Source organism: Danio rerio, chromosome 8 (genome assembly GCF_052040795.2).
Source record: "Danio rerio strain M-AB ecotype USA chromosome 8, GRCz13ab, whole genome shotgun sequence".
Lineage (NCBI taxonomy): Eukaryota > Metazoa > Chordata > Actinopteri > Cypriniformes > Danionidae > Danio > Danio rerio.
This window is the reverse complement of record NC_141028.1, coordinates 15,111,088-15,133,074: the sequence shown is the minus strand read 5'-3', so window position 1 is coordinate 15,133,074 and position 21,987 is coordinate 15,111,088. Positions and strand designations below refer to the sequence as shown.

Below are 21,987 nucleotides of genomic sequence, written 5' to 3'. Positions count from 1 at the left end.
AGGGTAAAAATAAGAGTAAATCACCTGCTGATCAGTTTCTCAAGTTGAAACGCTCTCCTATCTATTACTGTTTTATCTTTGCTTCTTTTATCACTCTTTATCAGTTTTAACATGTAGATATAGACAACAAAAAGCTGAAAAATTAAATGTTATTTGATATATAAGTTTATGTTATAAATATATGACGTTTCACAACATTTTCCAAATTATGAAGTGATCAAGAAATTCACACAATCAGTATGTAAAACAAAGCCTAAAAATTTTGAAACCAACTTCAATCATCCTGTGTTCAGATTTAAGATTTTACTTTATGCTTAATTAAATATCTAATATACTATAAATACACTTGCATAAAGGTACATGTACAAGAGCTTTCACTGGGGTGGTACAAAAGGTTCAAATTCGTACATTAAAGGTCTATATTAATTCCTCAAGTGTACAAATTATTACTTTAAAAGTACAAAAGTTCTCCTCTTAATTTTTTTAGGTACTATTGAGGTACCAACATACAAATGTGTGCCTTTTGAAAAGGTATCACCCCTGTGACAGCTCGAGTACCTTTATATATATATATATATATATATATATATATATATATATATATATATATATATATATATATATATATATATATATATATATATATATATATATATATATATATATATATATATATATATATATATATACATACAAATAAAACTATATAAATACAGTTGTTTATAATTATTAAACCATGAGGTTTAGGGTCATACGAGCACAGATATACTTATGCTTTCACCCCTGAAGACCCCTGATATATTCAATGACTTTGTATCTAAATAATTTAACAATTTTTTTTTTTATAAAAATAATTAGAAAGAAAAAAGTGGACACATAAAACAACTATGAACTACAAACAATAAATGCATACCTGAAGCATCCTATTAAATAATTTAATTATAATATATTAGATAATGTTATGATAAATTAAAATGTAATGTAAGCGTTTGAAGACAATCTGCACTGAAAATGCTGGGTTCCACACAATTTCTTCATGTTGTCTTAACATTACACTGTAAAAAAAATCCCGTTGCCTTAGATTTTTGAAGCTGAATAAAATTAACCTTATGAGTCCATTGAACTTATTATGTGAAACTGACTTAAAACATGATTAACTTAGTTTAAAAAGTTACAATTAACTAAAACATATGCTGGCCGGACTAATCAATCATATCACTTTTACAGTGCAATCAATTAAGTTACCTTAACCGTTTTTACAAACTTAAGTGGATTAAACATAAATTAAGTTGTCCCTCAGTTAACAGTTGTGTAGTTTCAAATCATTTAACATATGTAGTTCGAACAAGCAGGTAATATTTTGAGTGTGCTTGCCTCGAACCAAAGAAGTAAAATGATCTAGCACTCTCTTCTGACTTAAATCGCTAGGTAAGCAATCATTTGAATCAAAATTTCATTTGTGAAGTAAATATTTTATCCACCAAAATTCGAAGTGGACAAGCTACTGATTTACAGTAACGTCCCGCCCACCTGTGAATCTCGCCCAATGGGATTGAACCTGTCTTGACAAACTACGCACCAGTCACGTCCCAAGATTAGATCGAGTAAACTTCTTGTTCTGAAGGAAGTTTATTTTCACAGCCGTTCATGCATTTCCACCCACAACCTTTTTGAGGGGGGTCAAGAGGAGTGAGCTCAAACAATCAGACTTCTGATTCAGACAGGCAAATGTAGATGTGCTTCACTGCATGCAGGAGCAGGTGGAGCGGAGAGCTTTAACACACAACACAGAGAAAGAGAGAGAGGGTGAAGGGATCTGGACATCCAACAAGAACAACAACAAAAAACACCTTTACCTAAAAACTTTTATTTGGTGTCCTAGACGTCTGCCAGGGGTGAGACTGAATTTGAAGAAGACGAAGAAGAATCTGGGAAAATCATAATAATAAAAAGGATCTCAATTTCTTCTGGTGAAGCAGTTTCAAAAAGGTAAACAACAGTTCTTATATGTTTTATAACCCACAATGTAGTCGTTTATCAATAATTGTCTGTTTCAACAAGTATTATTTAAAAAGAAATTAGTGAATAATACAAATATGAACTAGTTATCGACACATTCAGCAGTTCTTTTCAAGCACTTTGTCAAGCAAAGTAAACTATGATGGCTTTTTGTAATATTAGTAATCTACGTTTGGGGTAACTGTAGTTTCTTTTTGTCTTGTTTAAAAAAAAGGATACTCTCAATTCAGTCAGGGGTACAGAACAGAGGTGAATTAATGGACTGATCAAATTTTTATACTTTTTAGGACATACTGAAGGGGTTGTAAGTTTGTGTTTTTGTTCATTAAGTGTAAGAAAAACTTGTCAGCCATGTTTTTATTGTTGTTATGATAATTCTCTCTAGATGAGCCTCAACTGCAAAATATAAAATGAATCGATAAATACACTTAAGCTATTAAGTGTTCATACTGTACATCATTAAACATTTGCTCAAATATACTTTTACTTGGGCTATTATCTGGATTATACCATTTTGACCCTAGCAATCTAATGCGTCTTATATTTTTGACCCATTTACTATGTAAACACATTAAAGTACTCTTGTATTCAGATGTGATACGTTATAGATCAGTTTGTAAGAGTTTCAGCCTTAAAATAAGAGTGAATCACCTGTTGAGACACCCTCTTATCTTTTACTCTTTTATCTTTGTTTCTTTATCACTCTTTATTAAATTGAGCTTGGAGATTTACAAATTTTAAAGGTCATTTCCTTCTTTTTTCCTTTCTTTTTTCACAGCAGTTCTTATTAGTCTTTTTAGGAAGATATATTTTGTACTTTGCCTCATTATACAACAAAAAGCTGTGAAAAAATACATTTTACATGACATTTCACAGCATTTTTTGAATTATGAATTGATCAAGAGATTCCTAAAATTAATCTGTCAAAACAAAGTAAGATATTTGAACCCAACATCAATCATCCTGTGTTCAGATTTTACTTTATGCTTAATTATCTAATTTAAGAAGAAGAAGAAGAAGAATAGGCGACGCAATGGTGCAGGAGGTAGTGCTGTCTAAGGTCACTGGTTCGAGCCTCGGCTGGGTCAGTTGCCGTTTCTGTGTGAAGTTAGCATGTTCTCCCCGCGTTCGCATGGGTTTCCTCTGGTGCTCTTATTTCCCCTACAGTCCAAAAAATGCGGCACAGGTGAATTGGATAGGCTAAATTGTCCGTAGTGTATGAGTGTGTATGGATGTTTCCCGGAGATGGGTTGCGTAGGTTTACGCAGGGCATCCGCTGCGTAAAAACGTGTGCTGGATGAGTTGGTGAACTAAATAAACTAAAGTAATCTATCAACTGGGGAAGTAAATAGGTGAAACTAAAGTAAGAAAGTAATCTAAACTAAAGTAATCTATCATCAGGGAAAGTAAAGTAGGTGAAACTAAAGTAATAAAAGTAATCTAAAGTAATCTATCAACAGGGGAAGTAAAGTAGGTGAAACTAAAGTAAAAAAGTAATCCAAATAAAAGAAAACAAAGAAATTTATCAACTGGGAAAGTAAAGTAGGTCAAACTAAACTAGTAAAGTAATCAAAACTAAAGTAATCTATCAACAGGGGAAGTAAATAGGTCAAACTAAAGTAAGAAAGTACGTAATCTAAACTAAAGTAATCCATTAACAGGGGAAGTAGGTGAAACTAAAGTAAAAAAAGTAATCTAAAGTAATTTATCAACTGGGGAAGTGCAGTAGGTTAAACTAAAGTAATGAAGTAATCTAAAAAAAAACTAAAGTAATCTATCAACTGGGGAAGTAAATAGGTGAAACTAAAGTAATAAAGTAATCTAAACTAAAGTAATCTATCAACAGGGGAAGTAAAGTAGGTGAATCTAAAGTAATCTATCAACTGGGGAAGAAAATAGGTGAAACTAAAGTAATAAACTAATCCAAATTAAAGAAAACAAAGAAATATATCAACTGGGGAAGTAAAGTAGGTCAAACCAAAGTTGTAAAGTAATCTAAACTAAAGTAATCTATCAACCGGGGAAGTAAATTTGTGAAACTAAAGTAATAAAAGTAATCTAAACTAAACTAAAGTAATCCATCAACTGGGTAAGTAAAGTGTGTGAAACTAAAGTAATGAAGTAATCTAAACTAAAGAAAACTAAAGCAATCCATTAACTGGGAAGTAGGTAAAACTATAACTTTACCCTAATTACCTGCGGTGTCTTTCCCTTAACCACACCTATTGTTGCCCATTCAAAAGATTCATTATTTAATCATACTCAAAACTGTGTCATGTTGGTCAATACTAAAGAGGATTCTCATGAGGACACCTGATCTCTATAGCTGTATCTTTCAGCGTAGGCTCCCCCTTTCTCCAGAGTGGGCCAGACAGTGAAGCTCTTGTGTTTTTCTGCCCAAACCTTTCTTTTTTTTAACCTCGGGCCTTTATTACCATGGTGACCAGGCGCAGACAGAGTGCAGCCTTGACTTTTTGCTGTAACAAAGGAGAGGAGTTGGGGGAGGCTCTGGGTAGTAGGTGAACTCATAGTAACCACGCAAATCTTGGCTTATCTAGGTTTTGGCCAGCGACTGAAAGTGTAGTATGCATTCTTCTGTTGCTGAAGTTTTGCACGCTTGCTGGAGATGCAGATTGAGACAGAAGATTCATTTTTAATAAAAAAATACATCCTTTTTTAATATTTGGTTTTATATACTGTAATAAAACGTTGACATTACTGTTGAAAATATGACACTTTTGACTTATGACATTATGGTAGAGCTGCACAATGTGTCATTTCAGCATCAATATCGCAATGTGTGCATCTGCAATAGTCACATCGCAAGATACGCAATGTTGAATCTAGATTATAGTTGGCCAGGAGTTAAAGAGATGTTTTTAATTACTGTATTTATGTGGACTTTTTAAGATTTTTATAGTTAATAAATTGTTTCTAGTCCAAATATGTACATTTTAAAGCAAATACAAAATTATATTACCCCACTGGCAGATTGTTTTGTATGTTTTTAGAAAAAAACTCTTAAGACTTTTTTTTATATATATATATTTGGACTAGAAACAAGACAAAGCAAAGTAAGAAAGCATGTTTTGCATTGCTGTTATATCATTCTAAGAGTTCACACTAATCAATAGAGCATAATTGGCATGCTGTCCCGTAATATCCTTGAACCCGGGGCTCCCTCCCATTAGAAGGTCGAGAGGAGAGTTTGAGCTCAGTTAGGACTTGAGAACTCCCCTGCTTGTCGCCACGTGAGAAGTGTAAACTAGGGCTGTCTTGGGTGATAATTTGGTTTAGTCGATTAACTATGGTGTATGTTTTTGAACGTTGGGAGGAAACCGGGGAACCCGGGGGAAACCCACGCAAACATGAGGAGAACATAGAAACTCTGCACAGAAACGCCAACCGGCCCGATAGGAGGTTGGACCAGTGGTGTTCTTGCTGTGAGGCAACAGTGCTGGCTACTAGGCCACCATGTCACCCTATTGCAAAAAAGGGTGAGAAGTAGGGGTGGAAGGGGGGGAACTTCAAGACAAAGATAACTGGAGTGAAAAAACTTTGGTTTTTATAATACTTCCATAATCATCTAATCTGATTACAGCTGATTACAAAGCCATGTTGATCATAAGCATGTGATCGTCTCGAAATTAGTTTATAAATAAACCACACTTCTGGACTTGAATACAGAAGAGCATCAAATAGATCTACTCGAAGTATCTTGTGTAATTATTCAAATCACAATATTTATCGCAGAAAAATAAAGTCACAATATCAGATTTTTCCAATATCGTGCAGCCCTGCATTATAGTTTACAGGCGAGGACGTTACTGAATTTTTCCGGAAAAGACCGTTCACACATTCATTCCAAAATAGCAGTAAATTCTGAAATCATTAACCAGAAATGACCTCTAAACGGCTGGGCTTGTATTTGTAAACATTTGACTACATTACAAACATGATATGTGTGTGTGCTAGCGCTCACAGGCTGCTTCACAGGCACACGCGACGCATCAAGCAACTGAAGGAAGCAGAGCTTGAAGGTAAACTAAAAACAGCTTATCATAAGCATACTATCGATAATTATTTACACAGTTGGCATTAAGAAGGAACATACAGTATAAACATTATCTGACTAACATCTAGCAGCTAAATGTGTCTGGAAAAATATTCAAAGCCTTTTTTTTTCCCATAAACCGCACAGACATGAATGCGTCTGACTGTTCTGATTGGCTAAAGTAGACGTCTCACGTCAGCACGTTCTAGATGTGCACATGCTCTTTCCGGCAATCTTCCTTCTGCGTTTACAAAGAGCAGTATTCCGGCAAATTACCTGTAATGTTACAACGTCTCTTTCCGGAAAATAGCTGGAATGAATTTACCGGTATTTTCAAAAAGGGCCTGTTCACACATACAGACCTTTCCAAAAAATTGTCGTTTTCCGGAAAGGTCTGAATGTGTGAAAGAGGCTAATGTTACTTTACTATTATTAAATATAAAATATTATATATAAAATATAACAACCACACAAGGTGTTTTATATTAGGGCTGTACAATATATCATTTCAGCATAGATATCGCAATGTGATCATTTGCAATATTCACATCTGCAATGTTGAGTGTGGAATATAATTTACCATTTTGAAAGGGTTTTTTAGACCTCTGACTTTGTCAAGGTTTTTAAAGTATTCAGGCATAAGACCGTTTGTAGCTTTGACAAATTATTAACAACCAATTTTATTGAATTCATTATACAACGGCAACACGGTGGCGCAGTGGGTAGCATGATCGCCTTGCAGCAAGAAGGTCGCTGGTTTGAGCCTCACCTGAGTCAGTTGGCATTTCTCTGTGGAGTTTGCATGTTCTCCCCGAGTTCGCGTAGATTTCCTCCGGGTGCTCTGCTTTCCCCACAGTCCAAAGACATGCGGTACAGGTGAATTGGATAAGCTAAGCTGACCGTAGTGTATGTGTGTGAACGAGTGTGTATGGATGTTTCCCAGTGATGGGTTGCAGCTGGAAGGGCATCTGTTGCGTAAAAAACATATGCTGGATATGCTGGATAAGTTGGCGGTTCATTCCGCTACGGCGACCCCAGATTAATAAAGGGGCTAAGTCGAAAAGAAAATAGCTGAATGAATGCTTAAACAACAACTATGAGGTATTATTTTACATTTAATTATTCAATTACTATATACCTGAATACAGATCGACTCCTCTGAAAACAATAAAATGCTGTTTATTTAATTGCTATCTTTTTTTAATTGAATTTCTTTATGCTTGTTAATAGTTTCTTATATTTCATGCACTTCTATATAGAATCCAATTTCCTATATAGTGAAATTGTATTCCTATAGCAATAAATAATCGCAGAATAAAAATATATTGCAATGTTGGATTTTACCAAAAGATTAGAACTAATAGAATTGTGACTTGTAAATATATAAAATATATTTGATATTTTATGTTTTTAAAAACAAATGTGTACAAGAAAACATACCCTATATGCATTTCTGGAGATCACCAAATACATCCCAGGATCTAAGTTTTTTGCAGTTTTTATTTTCGCGAATCCACCAGAGTCCGCTGTGTATGCTTTTTCAGAACGCAAACTTCTCTTGTTAGTGCCATTTGCGCCTGCTGTTCTTGCGTAGATTCACCAGAGCTCGCTGTGTATGCATTTTCAGATATCAGATTTCTCTGGTGAATGCCATTCGCGCCTGCTGTTCTTGCGTATATCCACTAGAGGTCGATGTCGACTGGCCGATCAACTGACCCACCCTGCTCCTTCCCTAAACCCAACCAATAGTGTTTTCAAAAGCACTCAGAGAAACAAAAAGAAAAGCATCACCTGATTTTTACCAAGTTTTCAGATTTTACCTCATTCTCATCCTGTTATTTACTTGTTTATTTTATTTTATGGCTTTTGTTTTTGTTTTACATGCTTTTTGAAACCGTTCTTTGCTGCACTCGAACCCCATCATCGTGGTCAACTCACTGCATCTCAAGTCTGCCACTTTACATGGTGAGCTACAGGACAAACTGGTAACAGTGAGAAAGATATCAATTGTTCAGCTGGTAAGCGAAAACAGGAAAAGCGTCATACCGCCCCGTATCGTTAGTTTTAAAGACGAAATGCAGCCATATGTTTCTCAGGCTACATATTTTTTGATCTCCAAAAATGTATATAGGGCTACGTTATCAGAATGAGCCTATGTTGCAACCTGTAAAAACTAGTGGTTTGAAGGATAGTGGCATTGTACTAACATTTAAGGTGACAATTCATATTGTTTATTAGTTTTTTCTTGTAAATCATGGTGAAAATGTATGACAGTGTTTACTTTTTGCAGTATTACACTTTCTTTCCTACTTTCTTTCTTTTTTTTTGTTTTGTCTTTGATCCATATATAAAATAACTTTTCAGGAATTGTTGTGCTATGTTAAATTTTAAACATGGTTAAAAAATAGTCTTAAAAAACAGTTTGTGCAACATTTAATTATAAATGTGTTTCTATGTTAACATGAACGTACAACTAAGATTACATCTGGCTGTAAGCAGCTTATTACCTGCTTAAAGTGGCACATTTATAGTTGTTGGTCGAGTAGTTTTGATGCACATGTCTGGTTTTGCCCTGTTCGTGACCCCACCCTCGAGCATATGATCTGAAATTAAACAAACGGCATATTTGGCAGGAACTGAAATCTGTGCATTTCAAAGTCAGTGCTGAACAATGGTTGAGATTGAGTTGAACTCCCACGGTCGGGTCTGTAAACAGGGGCTTTGTGTGGACAGACTTGATCCCTGGTGCCGATGTCTCCACTCTTCTCTCTGTTGTCACCTCATACTGATAAACAGCACACTTATTTCAGCACACTGGTTTTATGGCTTGTGGCTTTGGGTAACGTCACTTTGGCCTGTGTGTTAATTGATGTCATATCAGATGTGCTGACCTAAGACATTTAAAGAGACAGATCATCCATGAATACATTTATGCACAATCTTCTTTTTTAAATGAAATAATTAATGTAATTAATATTTTAGTGTAATTATTATTTTTTTAGGGCAGAATTTTTTTTAAATTAATTTTGTTATATATTTATCTTTGTTGAAATTAATACTTGAAATCACCCATTATAACACTTTACATGAATAAAAAATTCATGTTCTTTCTTTCATTCAATCATTTTCTTTTTTGCTTAGTCCCTTTATTAATCTGGTAACCCTACAGCGAAATGAACCACCAACTTATCCAGCATATGTTTTATGCAGCGGATGCCCTTCCAGCTGCAACCCATACCTGGGAAACATCCATACATACTCATTCACACACATACAATTTTATCTTTACCCAATTCACCGCATGTCTTTGGACTTGTGGGGGAAACCGGAGCACCCAGAGGAAACCCACGAGAACATGCAGACTCAGAAATGCCAACTGACCAATGCCAAATGCCAACTGACCCAGCTGAGCCATCGATTCGGTTCAATTGGATATCACAGTGTATTATCAATTCGTTCCATGCACAATTATATTTTACTTCACAGCATAAGAATTGTTGTTTTAAAATTTATAAATATAAATATATTTTTTGTAATTAAATTTTGTCCTTTAATACAAACAGTCAGATATTTGAACTGTACCTTTTAAAACTAAAGTACGTGCACAGAACAACATGAGTATTAATAAACAAACGTAAAATATCCTTCTCTCAGTGGCGATCACAGCTGATTCATGATAGAAAACTTGCTCTGCAGACACGCGCTCATGTCTGTATTCAGATGTAGATCTATAACAGTCGCGAGAGGAGAATAAACAATACCTTACGCCAGCAGGTCAGATGTCCACAGTGTGAGAGAGAGAGAGAGAGAGCGCGAGAGATGAAGTTTACTTTTAGTTTCTCTATATATTGTAATAGGGGCTTCTGCTGTAAACTTCAGTGTCGGTGAAAGAATGTCCAGTAAACACACACGCAGTGAATTGTGCAGAGCTTCTGTGTTTTTAAGTAGTTTCTGCATTTTAATTGCTTGCGCTTGCCTCCCTCGCCACAGTAAGCTACCGCAATATAGCGCATATGTGATAAATGACTTCAGGACATAAAAACCGGTTATGATTATTACTGAAACAATACCAAATTGTCTGCGGTGCACCGAAGAAACACTTAATTTTGACATCCTTATTGTCATCTATATTTTAATAAACTTAATAGGCAGAACTGTCCGAGATATGAACAAAAGCAAGTGATGCATCAAAGTTTAATTTAAAAAAATCTTGAATGGTTCTAAAAATCTTTATAATCATTAAAATAATTTACAAAAATATTTAAAAAATAAAAACATCCCGAACAATATTATTGATATGAAGTAGTTCCGAAAACTTCCTACTTCTATGTTTGTCAATCTGATTTTAAGGTCAATTTCTTTTGATCACCCCCTGTCATTGACAAAAATATCTCAACGGCAAAAGCTTCAAGTATAAAAGCCCTGTCCGTTTCACGAGGTGCGTGTGCACACAGCGGAGGTCTGCGATGTGAGTATAAATCAGCCTTTACAGTTTAGAGTCTGCCACTATGCTGACTCACAGGCATTTACAGCTCCACCCTCTTTTAAAAAAGAGCACAATCTCATTTGAATTTAAAGCGACAGTCACCAAAATGTTGTGCTGAAACTTCAAATATAGTACACACCCTAGGGACATCAGAAACTTAATTTACACATTGTAAAAAGGGGTATAAGTCTATAATACCTACTGAAGCTAAATTTGCACCCGAGTGATGCTTTTCATGTTTCTGCCTTTCTTTTTCAGCAGGTTGCACTGAGAGATGTTTGAGAAACAACCCTACGACAGTCCTCCTAAATACACACCTCCATCCAATGGCTTTGGACCCCCGGGGAGCTTCCAGGACCCTCGGAGTGAATTCGACCCCTACCCTGCTCCACCAGGATCCTACTATGTTGGCGAAGAGGTTCCTCAGCATTTCTACAAATGGTTCTCCCCTCCAGGAATCGTCAAGATTATGATAGGAACCGTCATTGTGCTCTGTTTGGGTATCTTCGCCTGCGTGGCCTCGACTTTGGTTTGGGACATGCAGTATGGATATGGATATGGCTCTGGATATCCTGGATATGGAAGTGGGTACGGATACGGCGGTGGATATGGAAGCTATGGATATGGAAGTGGATACGGAAGTGGATATGGATATGGGAGCTACTATAATTCATATCCAACCCCATACTCTGCGAAAACCAGCATGATCGCCGTCGCCGCAATAAACTTCATCATTGCTTTGGGATTTTTTGCTGCCAGCTTCTCCAAAACAAACACTTTCCGCAGCCGGAAGTTTTTCCTGGCGGTACTTGTTGTCTGTTCAATAATGGCGGTGATTCAGGGCATTATAAACATTGTGTACATCGTAGGAGTGAACCCTATGGCTCAAAGCTCCAGCAGCTCGTATTATAACCCCATGCTCATGATGTGCCAGAACCTCTACGGCAGCAGTGTGACAGGAATGGGGGCCGGATTTCCAGTTTATAACCAGTACTTGTACCACTACTGCTACGTGGACCCTCAGGAGGTACTATTTAAAGCTACAGGATGTTTGCATGTCATTACAGTCTGCAGTTAATTCATGTTTAATGCTAAGGTCTAAAATCAAAGGATCAGGACAGACCATAATTTCAGATCAGCATGTGCAATTTTGGAGTTCAAACTTATTTTAGCAATAAATATAATATTATCCCATAAAGATGTTATTTAAAAAATCCCTTTTTATATAAAGTGGCCTTAACTACTTGGTCAAAAAATAAATACAATGTACTTACTGTGTTCATAATGCATTGCAGAACACTGCAACACTGGTGCTCTTGAGGTGGAATATGAGTATGTTTAGAGACAGGTTTGTTGGTATGGGTAGGTTTAAGGATGGGTTAAGGTGTAAGGGATGGACAACAGTGTAATTATAAATGGTATTACAGAAATTAATTACATATGTAATTACATGCAGGTATTTGATCAAGCATAAGTACAATGTATAATCATGTATTCACACAATAAGTGCATTGCAACAAATACATGTAATTAATTTCAGTAAAGGTGCATATTAGTTAAGGCCACTTATCATAAAGTGGGATCAAAAATGTAATGTGTCCTGATGAGACATCTTACTTTATGATTGGCTAATTTTATTCACATAAACATAAAACATTAAGCATTCATAGACATATTAAATATGGCATATGGAAGTTCAAGCTGCTTGGTGGAGATTAATGATGACAGCTTTCATTTTTGGGTGAACTGTTCTTTTGATAATAAAAAATACAAGAAATTGATTTAATTAAACAAATAGATTTCAATTTTATTAAATATACACCTACATTTGATAAATATGTATTTATAATCACACAAAGAATGTTAAAATTTTTAGGTACATTTTTAAATTTAACCAAAATAAAAATGTAGTCTGTTAATCAAAATGCTTTTAAAATTAGGAACTAGGCTTTTATTATATATTTATTATCTACTTACAATAAAAGCCTAATTTCTAATTTAAAATTGACGAAGCAAAGCTATTAGCTCTCTTATCAGACTCAAATATTTTTTAGGATATTTTCCAAGTCATTTTTCTACAGAACAAAGAAAAATTTCACAGTGCTTCTTCCTATTATATTGTTCAACAAGAGGAAGTATATGGGACGTTCTACCAGAAATGCATATTTTCACTTATAAAATGTAACAGGGCCTGACTTTTAAAGTTGTCCACCTCAAAAAAATCATACAGAAACAAGCATAAAATCATTAAATTCAATGATAGAACGCATCCTTAATCACAGTCAGTTTCAGTCTTAGGGCCCTATCATAAACCCGGCACAATGCGGTGCAAGGCGCGTCCCAATTGTTGTTTGCTAGTTTCAGTTGGACACAAGGGTCGTTTTGACGTTTTGCACCACGCTGTTTAAATAGCAAATGCATTTGCGCTCATATATGTGCCTATAGGCGTTTTGGTCTAAAAAAGGAGGCGTGTTGGGGCGCAATGCTGACACGTTGCTATTTTAGGAAACTAGAACAGACTGTTAAATAGACCAGCTGAGAGGAGGTCTAAAGTCCAGCGCAGAGCACGTTGATTACTGTTATGAGGTAGAATAAATATAGATTGGAGGTGTTTTATAATATCAGAGCTTTTGTATTAATAAAAAGATAGAATAGTAATAATAGCAGGTCAGATGTAGAATAGTAATAATAAATAGAATAGAAAGTAGTGTTAGAGGGTCAACATAATTTTTTTGAGTAGAAAATGGAATCGTTTGTGTCTGGAAAGCATCAAATGTTGATTAAAAACATGCTGCAGTTTCTTGAGAATAACTAAAGATCAACCCAGACAACAAGCAACAAGACTATTTAATTAAACGGCAAAACATATCAAAAGAAGATGCTGCTCAGATTGAACTAGTCATTCACTCAAAACACTTATTTTACTGTTTGTTAAAATGAGTTGAAACAACACAATTATTTAGTTTTTTTGGGACAACCTAATTGTTTTATGTTCAATCCACTTAAAATTGTTGTTAGGACATCATAAAGGAATTGAGTGGAACCCAACATTGTTTACTGTGTTTTACCAGCAGGAAACAGTAAATGTAAAAGTCAGTTGAGGCACATTATGAACATAAACGTTGTGCTCAAATCCTCACCAGAATCCATCAGTTTGAATGAGATCCTGTGAATGAGGTGGTCTCGGGCCGCTTAAAAATTAACTCTGTTGAAGTGAAAAAACACTAATCTGGCTTAGCAAATCATTAAACCAGGCTTTAACACAATGTATGTAGAGTTAAAATGAACACGAAATCTACTGAGAGTGACCTACATTCAGCATATTTTGATCCATGTAGAACTGAATCATTAAAAATCTGCAGCACTGTAACAAATCAAATCTGTATTTCGTAACAAAACGAATCGACAAGTACACTAAGGACAATTTAGCCTGCCCAATTCACCTGTACCACATGTCTTTGGACTGTGGGGGAAACCGGAGCACCCGGAGGAAACCCACGCGAACGCAGGGAGAACATGCAAACTCCACACAGAAACGTCAACTGAGCCGAGGTTCAAACCAGCGACCCAGCAACCTTTTTGCTGTGAGGTGACAGCACTACCTACTGCGCCACTGCATCGCCATAATTAAAATATATCTAATATAAATATAGATTTGACCCCCCATAATGGTTCGTACCATTTTGAATGCATAATCGTGCTAAATAATGCTAGGAAAAATATATAAACTGTCAGTTCTAGAGCACCGATAGACATCTTAAGTATTTACAAAACACATTTCTTTTAAAATAGGTGTTTATATCTGCATGTAGCCTGATAAAAAAAAAATTGACATGTAATAGTATAGTTTGACCGACAGTAACCTCTAAATATAATGTAAAATAATCTCTAATTAGTACCCTGCTTAAAGGGATACAGTAGTTCACCTTAAACGAAACATCTGTCATTATTAACTCATCCTCCATCGGTTCCAAATCTGTTTTTCCTTCTTTCCTCTGTTTTCTTGTAGAAAGCTGGAACCTATAACCATTGGCATCCATAGTATTTGTTTTTTCTACAATGGAAATCAATGGTTTCAGATTTTCAGCATTCTTCTAAATATCTTCATTTGGGTTCAGCACTCATAAAGGTTTTTAACCCCTTAAGGGAGAGTTTTTTTGTTTAAACTATCCCTTTAACAATGTCATTTTGTCTTTCGCAGGCTGTTGCGATGGTTTGTGGGTTCATGGTTATGGTGGCTCTGGCTGTGGCGGCCTTTTTCTCCTACAGGACCAGAAGTAAGATCTGGCAGTATGGCAAACCAAACATCTACTGGGATCGACCTCTGATGGCAGGAACGGAGGGCAGAGATGTGGAGGACTGGGTGAGTCTCCTTATTACCAGTTAGTCTGGGAAACACACGGTCACTAATTAAATGGCACACCCAGATCATAATTACATGAAGTGTCTTGCCTGAGAGGATGAAAAATGAACGTCCGGAGTCCAGCTTTTTGCTGGCTAAAGCAAACAACAAGCATCCTGGCGGTGTTAAATCCATATATTTAGGTGCACATATATTTACAGTATCTATCTATAGTCTATTAAAGGGATAGTCATCCAAAAAATGATCTTTTACTCAATATTTATTCACCCTCACTTTGTTCCAAATCCTTTATAAGTTTCTTTCTTTCATTTGAATACTAAAGAAGATATTTTGAAGAATGTTAAAAACCTGTAACAACTGACTTCCATAAAAGAAACAGTAAATATTTTGGAAGTAAATTGTTACAGATTTCCAGCATTCAATTCCAGAATTCCAGAATTCAACAGAAGAAAGAAAGTCAAACAGGTTTGAAACGAGTAACGGATGAGTAAATGATGACAGAATTTTTTAGTACTATCCCTTTAAGGCTTTTGTTTAGGTAGACTGGGAGGTGTGTTTTGAAATCATAAAGTTCCTTAATAGTTTCAGTGGCCTGTGCAATACTGGCGATAATTCAGTCACAAGGTTGAAAGTGTTGCTGATATGGTCTGTTTGTTAACAGCCAGCCTAGTTTCGCTGTGATTGATCATTAACCAAACTGAGAACGTTGTGAGGTTTTAAATTTCTCAGGTGGATGACGATGAACTGTGAAACTTTTGATAACTCCAGTTGTATGTTTAATACCAAAGGGGTTGGAAAGCATGCTTGAATTTGCATTTGCTTAGAGCAGGGGTGTCCAAACTCAGTCCTGGCGGGCCGGTGTCCTGATGAGTTTAGCTTCAACTTGCTTCTACACACCTGCCAGGAAGTTTCTAGTATCTAGTAAGAGCTTGATTAGATGGTTCAGGTGTGTTTGATTAGAATTGGAGCTAAACTCTCCTGGATATCAACCCTCCAGGACCAAGTTTGAACACCCCTGGCTTGGAGTTTATTGAGTTAAATGAATGTATAAGTACGCATCGTTATTAGAAATAATTTTAATGATTAAGACTGATACTAATATTTAAAGTATGTGAAAAATTATTTACATAGTTGTGATGTTCACAGTGTATTTCAAATCTCATATACCCAAAATATAAAAACAATACGCCTTAATATGTACTTAATGGGGCAGAAAATATATATACAAATATGTTAATTTAGTATTTTAAATAATGTTTGCATATTTAGATTGACAATATATAAAAACATGCTTAAATTAAAAATGTAAACATGTTAAATATATTCATTCATTCATTTTACTTCGGGTTTATTCCCTTTATTCACCAGGCGTCACCACGGCGGAATAAATCACCAACTTATCCAACATATGTTTTACAAAGCAGATTCCCTTACAGCCGCAACCCAGTACTGGAAAACATCCATACACACTCATTCACACACATACACTACGGCCAATTGAGTTTATTCAATTCACCTATAGCACATGTCTTTAGAATGTGGGGCAACCGAAGCACCCGCAGGAAACCCACGCCAACACGGGCAGAACATGCAAACTCCACAAATATGTAGAAATATATTTTAAAAATGGTTTTTGCAAATCTAAGTGGATTTTGATTTTAAAACTGCTGGAATTACTGTAGATGGATACTTGTTTACAATGTACACTGCAAGAATTACATTAAACTGGCTTAAATTAAGATAAATCTGTTTAAAACTTTAAAAATGAAGTTGAAACCTTGATTGGATGAATTTTAATAAGTCAAAATTATAAAAACATGTCATCATGACTTGTTGATGATATCTTATTTTCACAGTATGTTCTGAAAATGTGATATTGCGTTCATCAGTAAATTCTCTTCACCAATTATGCGGGCACTGTTATCATACTGATTATTTTATAATGAACGCTGTGTTTCGATGATGCTGTACATTTGTGCTGTGTAAGAGAACATGAGTCATGACGTATGTGTGTGTGTGTGTGTGTGTGCCCCACTCATTAACACTGCATTACTCATCGTGACGCTTCTTATTTGATAAGGGAAGGCAATCTGAACAGGTGCACAAGCAATTCAAAAGGTGTTTGAGTTTGAACTACATACGATTTTAAACAGGCACTGAGCAGCCTCAATGAGACTTAAAATTTTTAATTAATTTACTCATCACTTGTCCCAAACCAGTTTGAGTTTCTTTGTTCTGTTCAACAAAAAGTAAGATCTACTGAAGAATGTTGAAGGAAAAAACAGCCATTGACTTCCATAGTATTTATTTGTTCCTACTATGGATGTCGATGGTTACTGCTTTCCACCATTCTTCAGAATATTTTTTTTTGTGTTCAACAGGAGAAAGGAATTAATTTTTTTGAACCACTTAAGTGTGAGTTACAAATGTCACTGTATAATTAAACAATATGCATCTACTGTATGGCACTGCTTATATGCGGTTTTTACTTTTTTTCTGTTGGATCAAAAATATTACAGACTGTGGGTTGCAATATGTTTTTTTTTTTTTTGCTTTTTTTTTTTGCTTCTTTAGAAAATATGAAAAGGAACATTTTGTTTCTTTGTATCTATTGTCATTGTTTTTCTTTAGTGCAATGATTGACACATCTGTTCACTAACTAACAGCCATTCAGTGTAATAACATAGTGCTGTAGCTTCAAACATGCCAGCTCTTCCTTCAATTTCTCTCTCTCAACAGAGAAAAATCAATGTCAGAGCAGTTTTTTTTATAAGGTAGCTGTTTTATAAGGTAGAAAAAATACATAATGCTTCTCCTTATTGCTAATCTTGCTCACAGGTGACCAGAGATGAGTGGATAGTGTGTGTGTCTCTATGTTTGTTGCAATTTGAAGATACACAATTTGGGCATACACAATCACTCTCTCTCTAGGTTACCTGCGGGATGGTGTTTTTTTTAGCTTCACATACATTTTTTTAGCTCAAGTTGTATATTTTTAACTAGCGCAGATTATTTTGAACTTGTACAGAACTTGTATTTGAGGCAAGTTAGACGTGTTCAGACGTTCCCATCATTCTCGCAACCCTGGTGGAAATTATTTGTTTTTGCATTGACTTTTTATGTAATTTACTCTTATGGATACTTATGTTGCTTACCAACTTATTGATTATACAAAACTGATAATGAATAATATTGGTGATGATGATTAATTTAAATTTATTAAATGATATTTGGCTTGTTTTGGGCTTGTTTGTGTTTTTGTCTTGTGAGAATTGACAACAAATACAGCCCTGTAGTGCACCATTGTTGTTTTGGTTATACTTAAAGGTATAGTTAACTCAAAATGAAAATTGCCTCACTTTCCCTCATGTGGTTTAAACCTTTAAGCATTTCTTTCTTCTGTTGAACCCAAATTAGATATTTTGGTAAATGCAGACTGGCAGCACTGATTGACTTCCATAGTAGAAAAAAAATGATGGAAGTCTACTAGCATTCTTCAAAATATCTTCTTTTGTGTTCAACATAAGAAAGAAGCGCAAATAGGTTTTCAAAAGTGAAGGTTGAGTAAAGGATGACAGAAATACAATCTGTGGGTGAACTGTCCCATCCCCATGCATGCCTATAGACACAACACAGCGGGGAAAGTAAGTATTGATCACGTCATGTTTTTTTTTTTCCTGGGAATATTATTTCTAAAGGAGCTATTGACATGGAATTGAACCAGATTCAAGTGAAAACCCAAACAATACAAACAAAAAAATAAAACAAAACCAAAAAAATCTGAACAATAATAACAATGTCACAAGGAGAAAGTACTGAACTACTGAAATGTATTTAATACTTTATATAAAAGGCTTTTTTGGTGATGGCAGCTTAAAGACGCCTCTCAAATGGAAAATGAAGTCACATGCATTGGTCATGTGAGATTTTTTTAAGAGTGTTAAAATTTGATGGCTCTGGGGGTCTCGTCTATCAAATCTGATCTTTAATTTTTATGTTCTATTGGATTTAAGTCAAGTGATTGGCTGGGCCATTCTACAGCTTGATTTTCTTTCTCTGAAAGCGTTTGAGAGTTTGCTTGGCTGTGTTTTGGATCATTGTCTTGCTGAAATGTCCACTCTGGTTTCATCTTCATCATCCTGCTAATGTAGATGTTGGACTGAAGTAGTGGATATTAACTTACACTGATGAAGAGCAAATGGTTGCTGAAGAACTGCTGAGAGATTTCAGCTGCATTCTGGCTTTCACTGCGTTACTACACCTCCCTTTCTTCATGTGTTCAATACTTTTTCCCTGTGGCATTTCATTTTATTACATGTAATTTAATTAGTAAACTAATTAGATTTGATTTCTTTGCATAAATAGATTTCTTTGGTTGTTACCAACATCTGGGGAAAATTTCAGGTCAACAGCACCTTTAGAAATATGTTTTAAAAGAAAAACGATGACATTTTCAACACTTATTTTCCCCGCTGTATGTAATATGCAAGAGCATGAAGACACTGTGTTTCACAAGATCATGTTTTTGCTGTTTGCACATAACCAATAATGATAAAATTTTCTAAAATCTGTTGTCATATGCATAAATGATTAGAAAGTGCTTTATTGAAGACGCTGTTGTGCAAACAGCCCCCTGTAAAGCAATAAATAAGCAACCTCTAAGCAATAAAGCTTTGGTTCAAGTCTGCAGGATAATGACCCCGTGTCTGGCAGTGGAAGCTCAGTGGGGTGTGGTTTGATTTTGGATTAAGTCCATCGGAAACATAATTACACCATCATGAGACCGGCTTGTGCCTTGAGTAGATCTATGTGCTCTGACAGCGCTCCACTCACTCCCTTTGAATACCTTTCTCTCATCGTCTTTTTATCTCCACTTCACTGTTTTCTGGTGCGAAAGGAGGTCACGAGCACGAAGCGACCCTCTTTTCTGTGTTCTCAAGCATTCTTTCGCTGCTTATGTAGCATGATCACGGATCAGCGGTGGCAGCGGCTCATGCAGGGAAAGCATTGTTGGAATTCCTGGATGACTCCGGCTCTTCCACACAGTGGCTTTTCCCTTCTCCCCAGCTGCAGGAAAACACTCCTCCACCCTCTTTCCTGCTGCGTCCTCCAGCGAACACACACATAGAGCTAAACATACTTCCCTCACACTACAAAATAAACACATCGAAACACACACCTGCTCTCATTGTTTTAGCGGTCAACTGCTCAGCATTGTTTTTGCCTGTTGTATCCACGCTGTTCAGATTACTCCAAACTATTGTGGAAGCATATTGCTTCAGAACATTTGAGTAAACGCATTCATTCGGTTTGCTTTAGCTTTAATTATGAGGGGTCACCACAGCAGAATGAACCGCCAACTTAACCAGCATATGTTTTACACAGCGGATGACCTTTCAGCTGCAACTCAGTACTGGAAAACATCTATACACACTCATTCACACACGTACACTACGGCCAATTTAGTTTATTCAATTCGCTTATTGCACGTGTTTGGACTGTGGGGGAAACCGGAGCACCTGGAGGAAACCCACGTGAACATGGAGAGAACATGCAAACTCCACACAGAAATACAATCTGACCCAGCCAAAACTCAAACCAGCAACTTTCGAGCTGAGGAGACAGTGCTAACAACTGAGCCACTGTGGTGCCCATTTTAGTAAACAAACTCATTTATTTTCAGGTTAGTAGAACCATTATGTTTTGTACTTCAAACCTCCAACAACATGTTTGTGAGGAGTGGTACGACATGCAGATTAATTTCCTTATAGGCACAAATCATTAATCCTGAATCTTCACATTAGCACTCACCTTAAGCCTAGTTCACACTACATGACTTTAAACATCGGCAGATCGCTGTGAGATTCACACTACATGACTTGATTTTGTGTCTTTTAATCTGTGTGGTGTTTGCACTATGCGACACTATGTAAATAATCCACAAGAGGGGAGTCATACAGTACATCATCTGACAGCAACTCGTTCCCCAACAGCTCAATCAAGTTACCAAACCACAGCCAATGAAATTTCGAGGGAGGAGCCATCAGAAAAACTCAACACTATTGGCTGCTTGTGTGCTTACAATGGAACTGTGCTTACAACTGATCTGAACATTTCTACCCTTAATTACCATATCGGTCAAAATGACTGCATGCAAGTCTGCTACTTTTCGCTGTGACTTTAAATATGCGTGCCGTTTTTACCTAGCAACTTCCTGCTAACATAACTATCTGATAGCAAAAACATAAATTTACTTCAGATCAGATATATCTTTCAAAACAGCATTTTCTGTGCCGCAAAATGGCTCCTGTTTGAAAGTGAAAATGAAAGCGAGGCCTAGACCTTAGCATGTTCTAGTATCTTAACTACATATTTATAGGCTGGATTACCAAAAATAAAATATTATTTAAGGTAATGGTGTCATAAAATATGATGATACACATTCAAAGCTTAATTTTAATATCTCAATAGAAGTTATGAATTTAAATATGACATGAGAATATGGCGTTTTATATAAGAACGCTCAGAATGAATGGCATGGTAATTCTAGTTTTACTGTTAATATAGCCTACTCTCATGTCTGTGTTAATGGAGAATGAAGCGAGTGCATTGATGTCCATTCTGGCCAATCACAGACATTAATGTTGAGCTCCTGAGCAAAACGGGCATTCAGCTCATGCTGATATGCTCTCTCATTGGCTGCAGCTCGTCACTACATCTGACCACAAGTGGGGTCGAGCCAGCCCACTGCTCTGGAATATTCAGCATGTTAGATACTGGATTTCAGTCTGCAAGGTGTCAGCAACGAGTCAGCAAGCCTCTTTGCTGCGTTCAGTAGTTCACTCAAAACTATTAACTAATCAGTGTTTCTCAATGTTAATATTGAGCAGAAACTTAATTTCAACACTTTTATTTCCCTATACTGTACATTCTGGTGCAAAACATGGTGGGTATTAGAAATTATCTTCTACTAAATCAGATAACCTTAAGGGCATGCTTACATTGGGTACAGTTGTCTTGAACTGTGCCAAAGTGTGCTTGTCCTCCCTCCCCTCTCCCTGATGG

The 21,987-nt window shown here is 36.0% G+C and overlaps 1 protein-coding gene across 2 annotated transcripts in view; it reads left to right on the top strand.

Moving 5' to 3' along the window:
• The first annotated feature begins 1,597 nt into the window (after positions 1 to 1,597).
• Positions 1,598 to 21,987, top strand: part of si:ch73-61d6.3 — a 33,127-nt gene continuing 12,737 nt past the window's right edge. The window contains exons 1-3 of one of the 2 annotated variants that reach the window (XM_087264382.1): positions 1,598 to 1,989; positions 10,821 to 11,586; positions 14,761 to 14,922. In XM_087264382.1, coding sequence (XP_087120508.1) covers positions 10,834 to 11,586; positions 14,761 to 14,922 — 915 coding nt within the window. In that variant the 5' untranslated portion in view covers positions 1,598 to 1,989; positions 10,821 to 10,833. Of the gene's footprint in view, positions 1,990 to 10,817; positions 11,587 to 14,760; positions 14,923 to 21,987 lie in introns of both variants that reach the window. The other variant, XM_087264381.1, reaches the window with a different exon arrangement.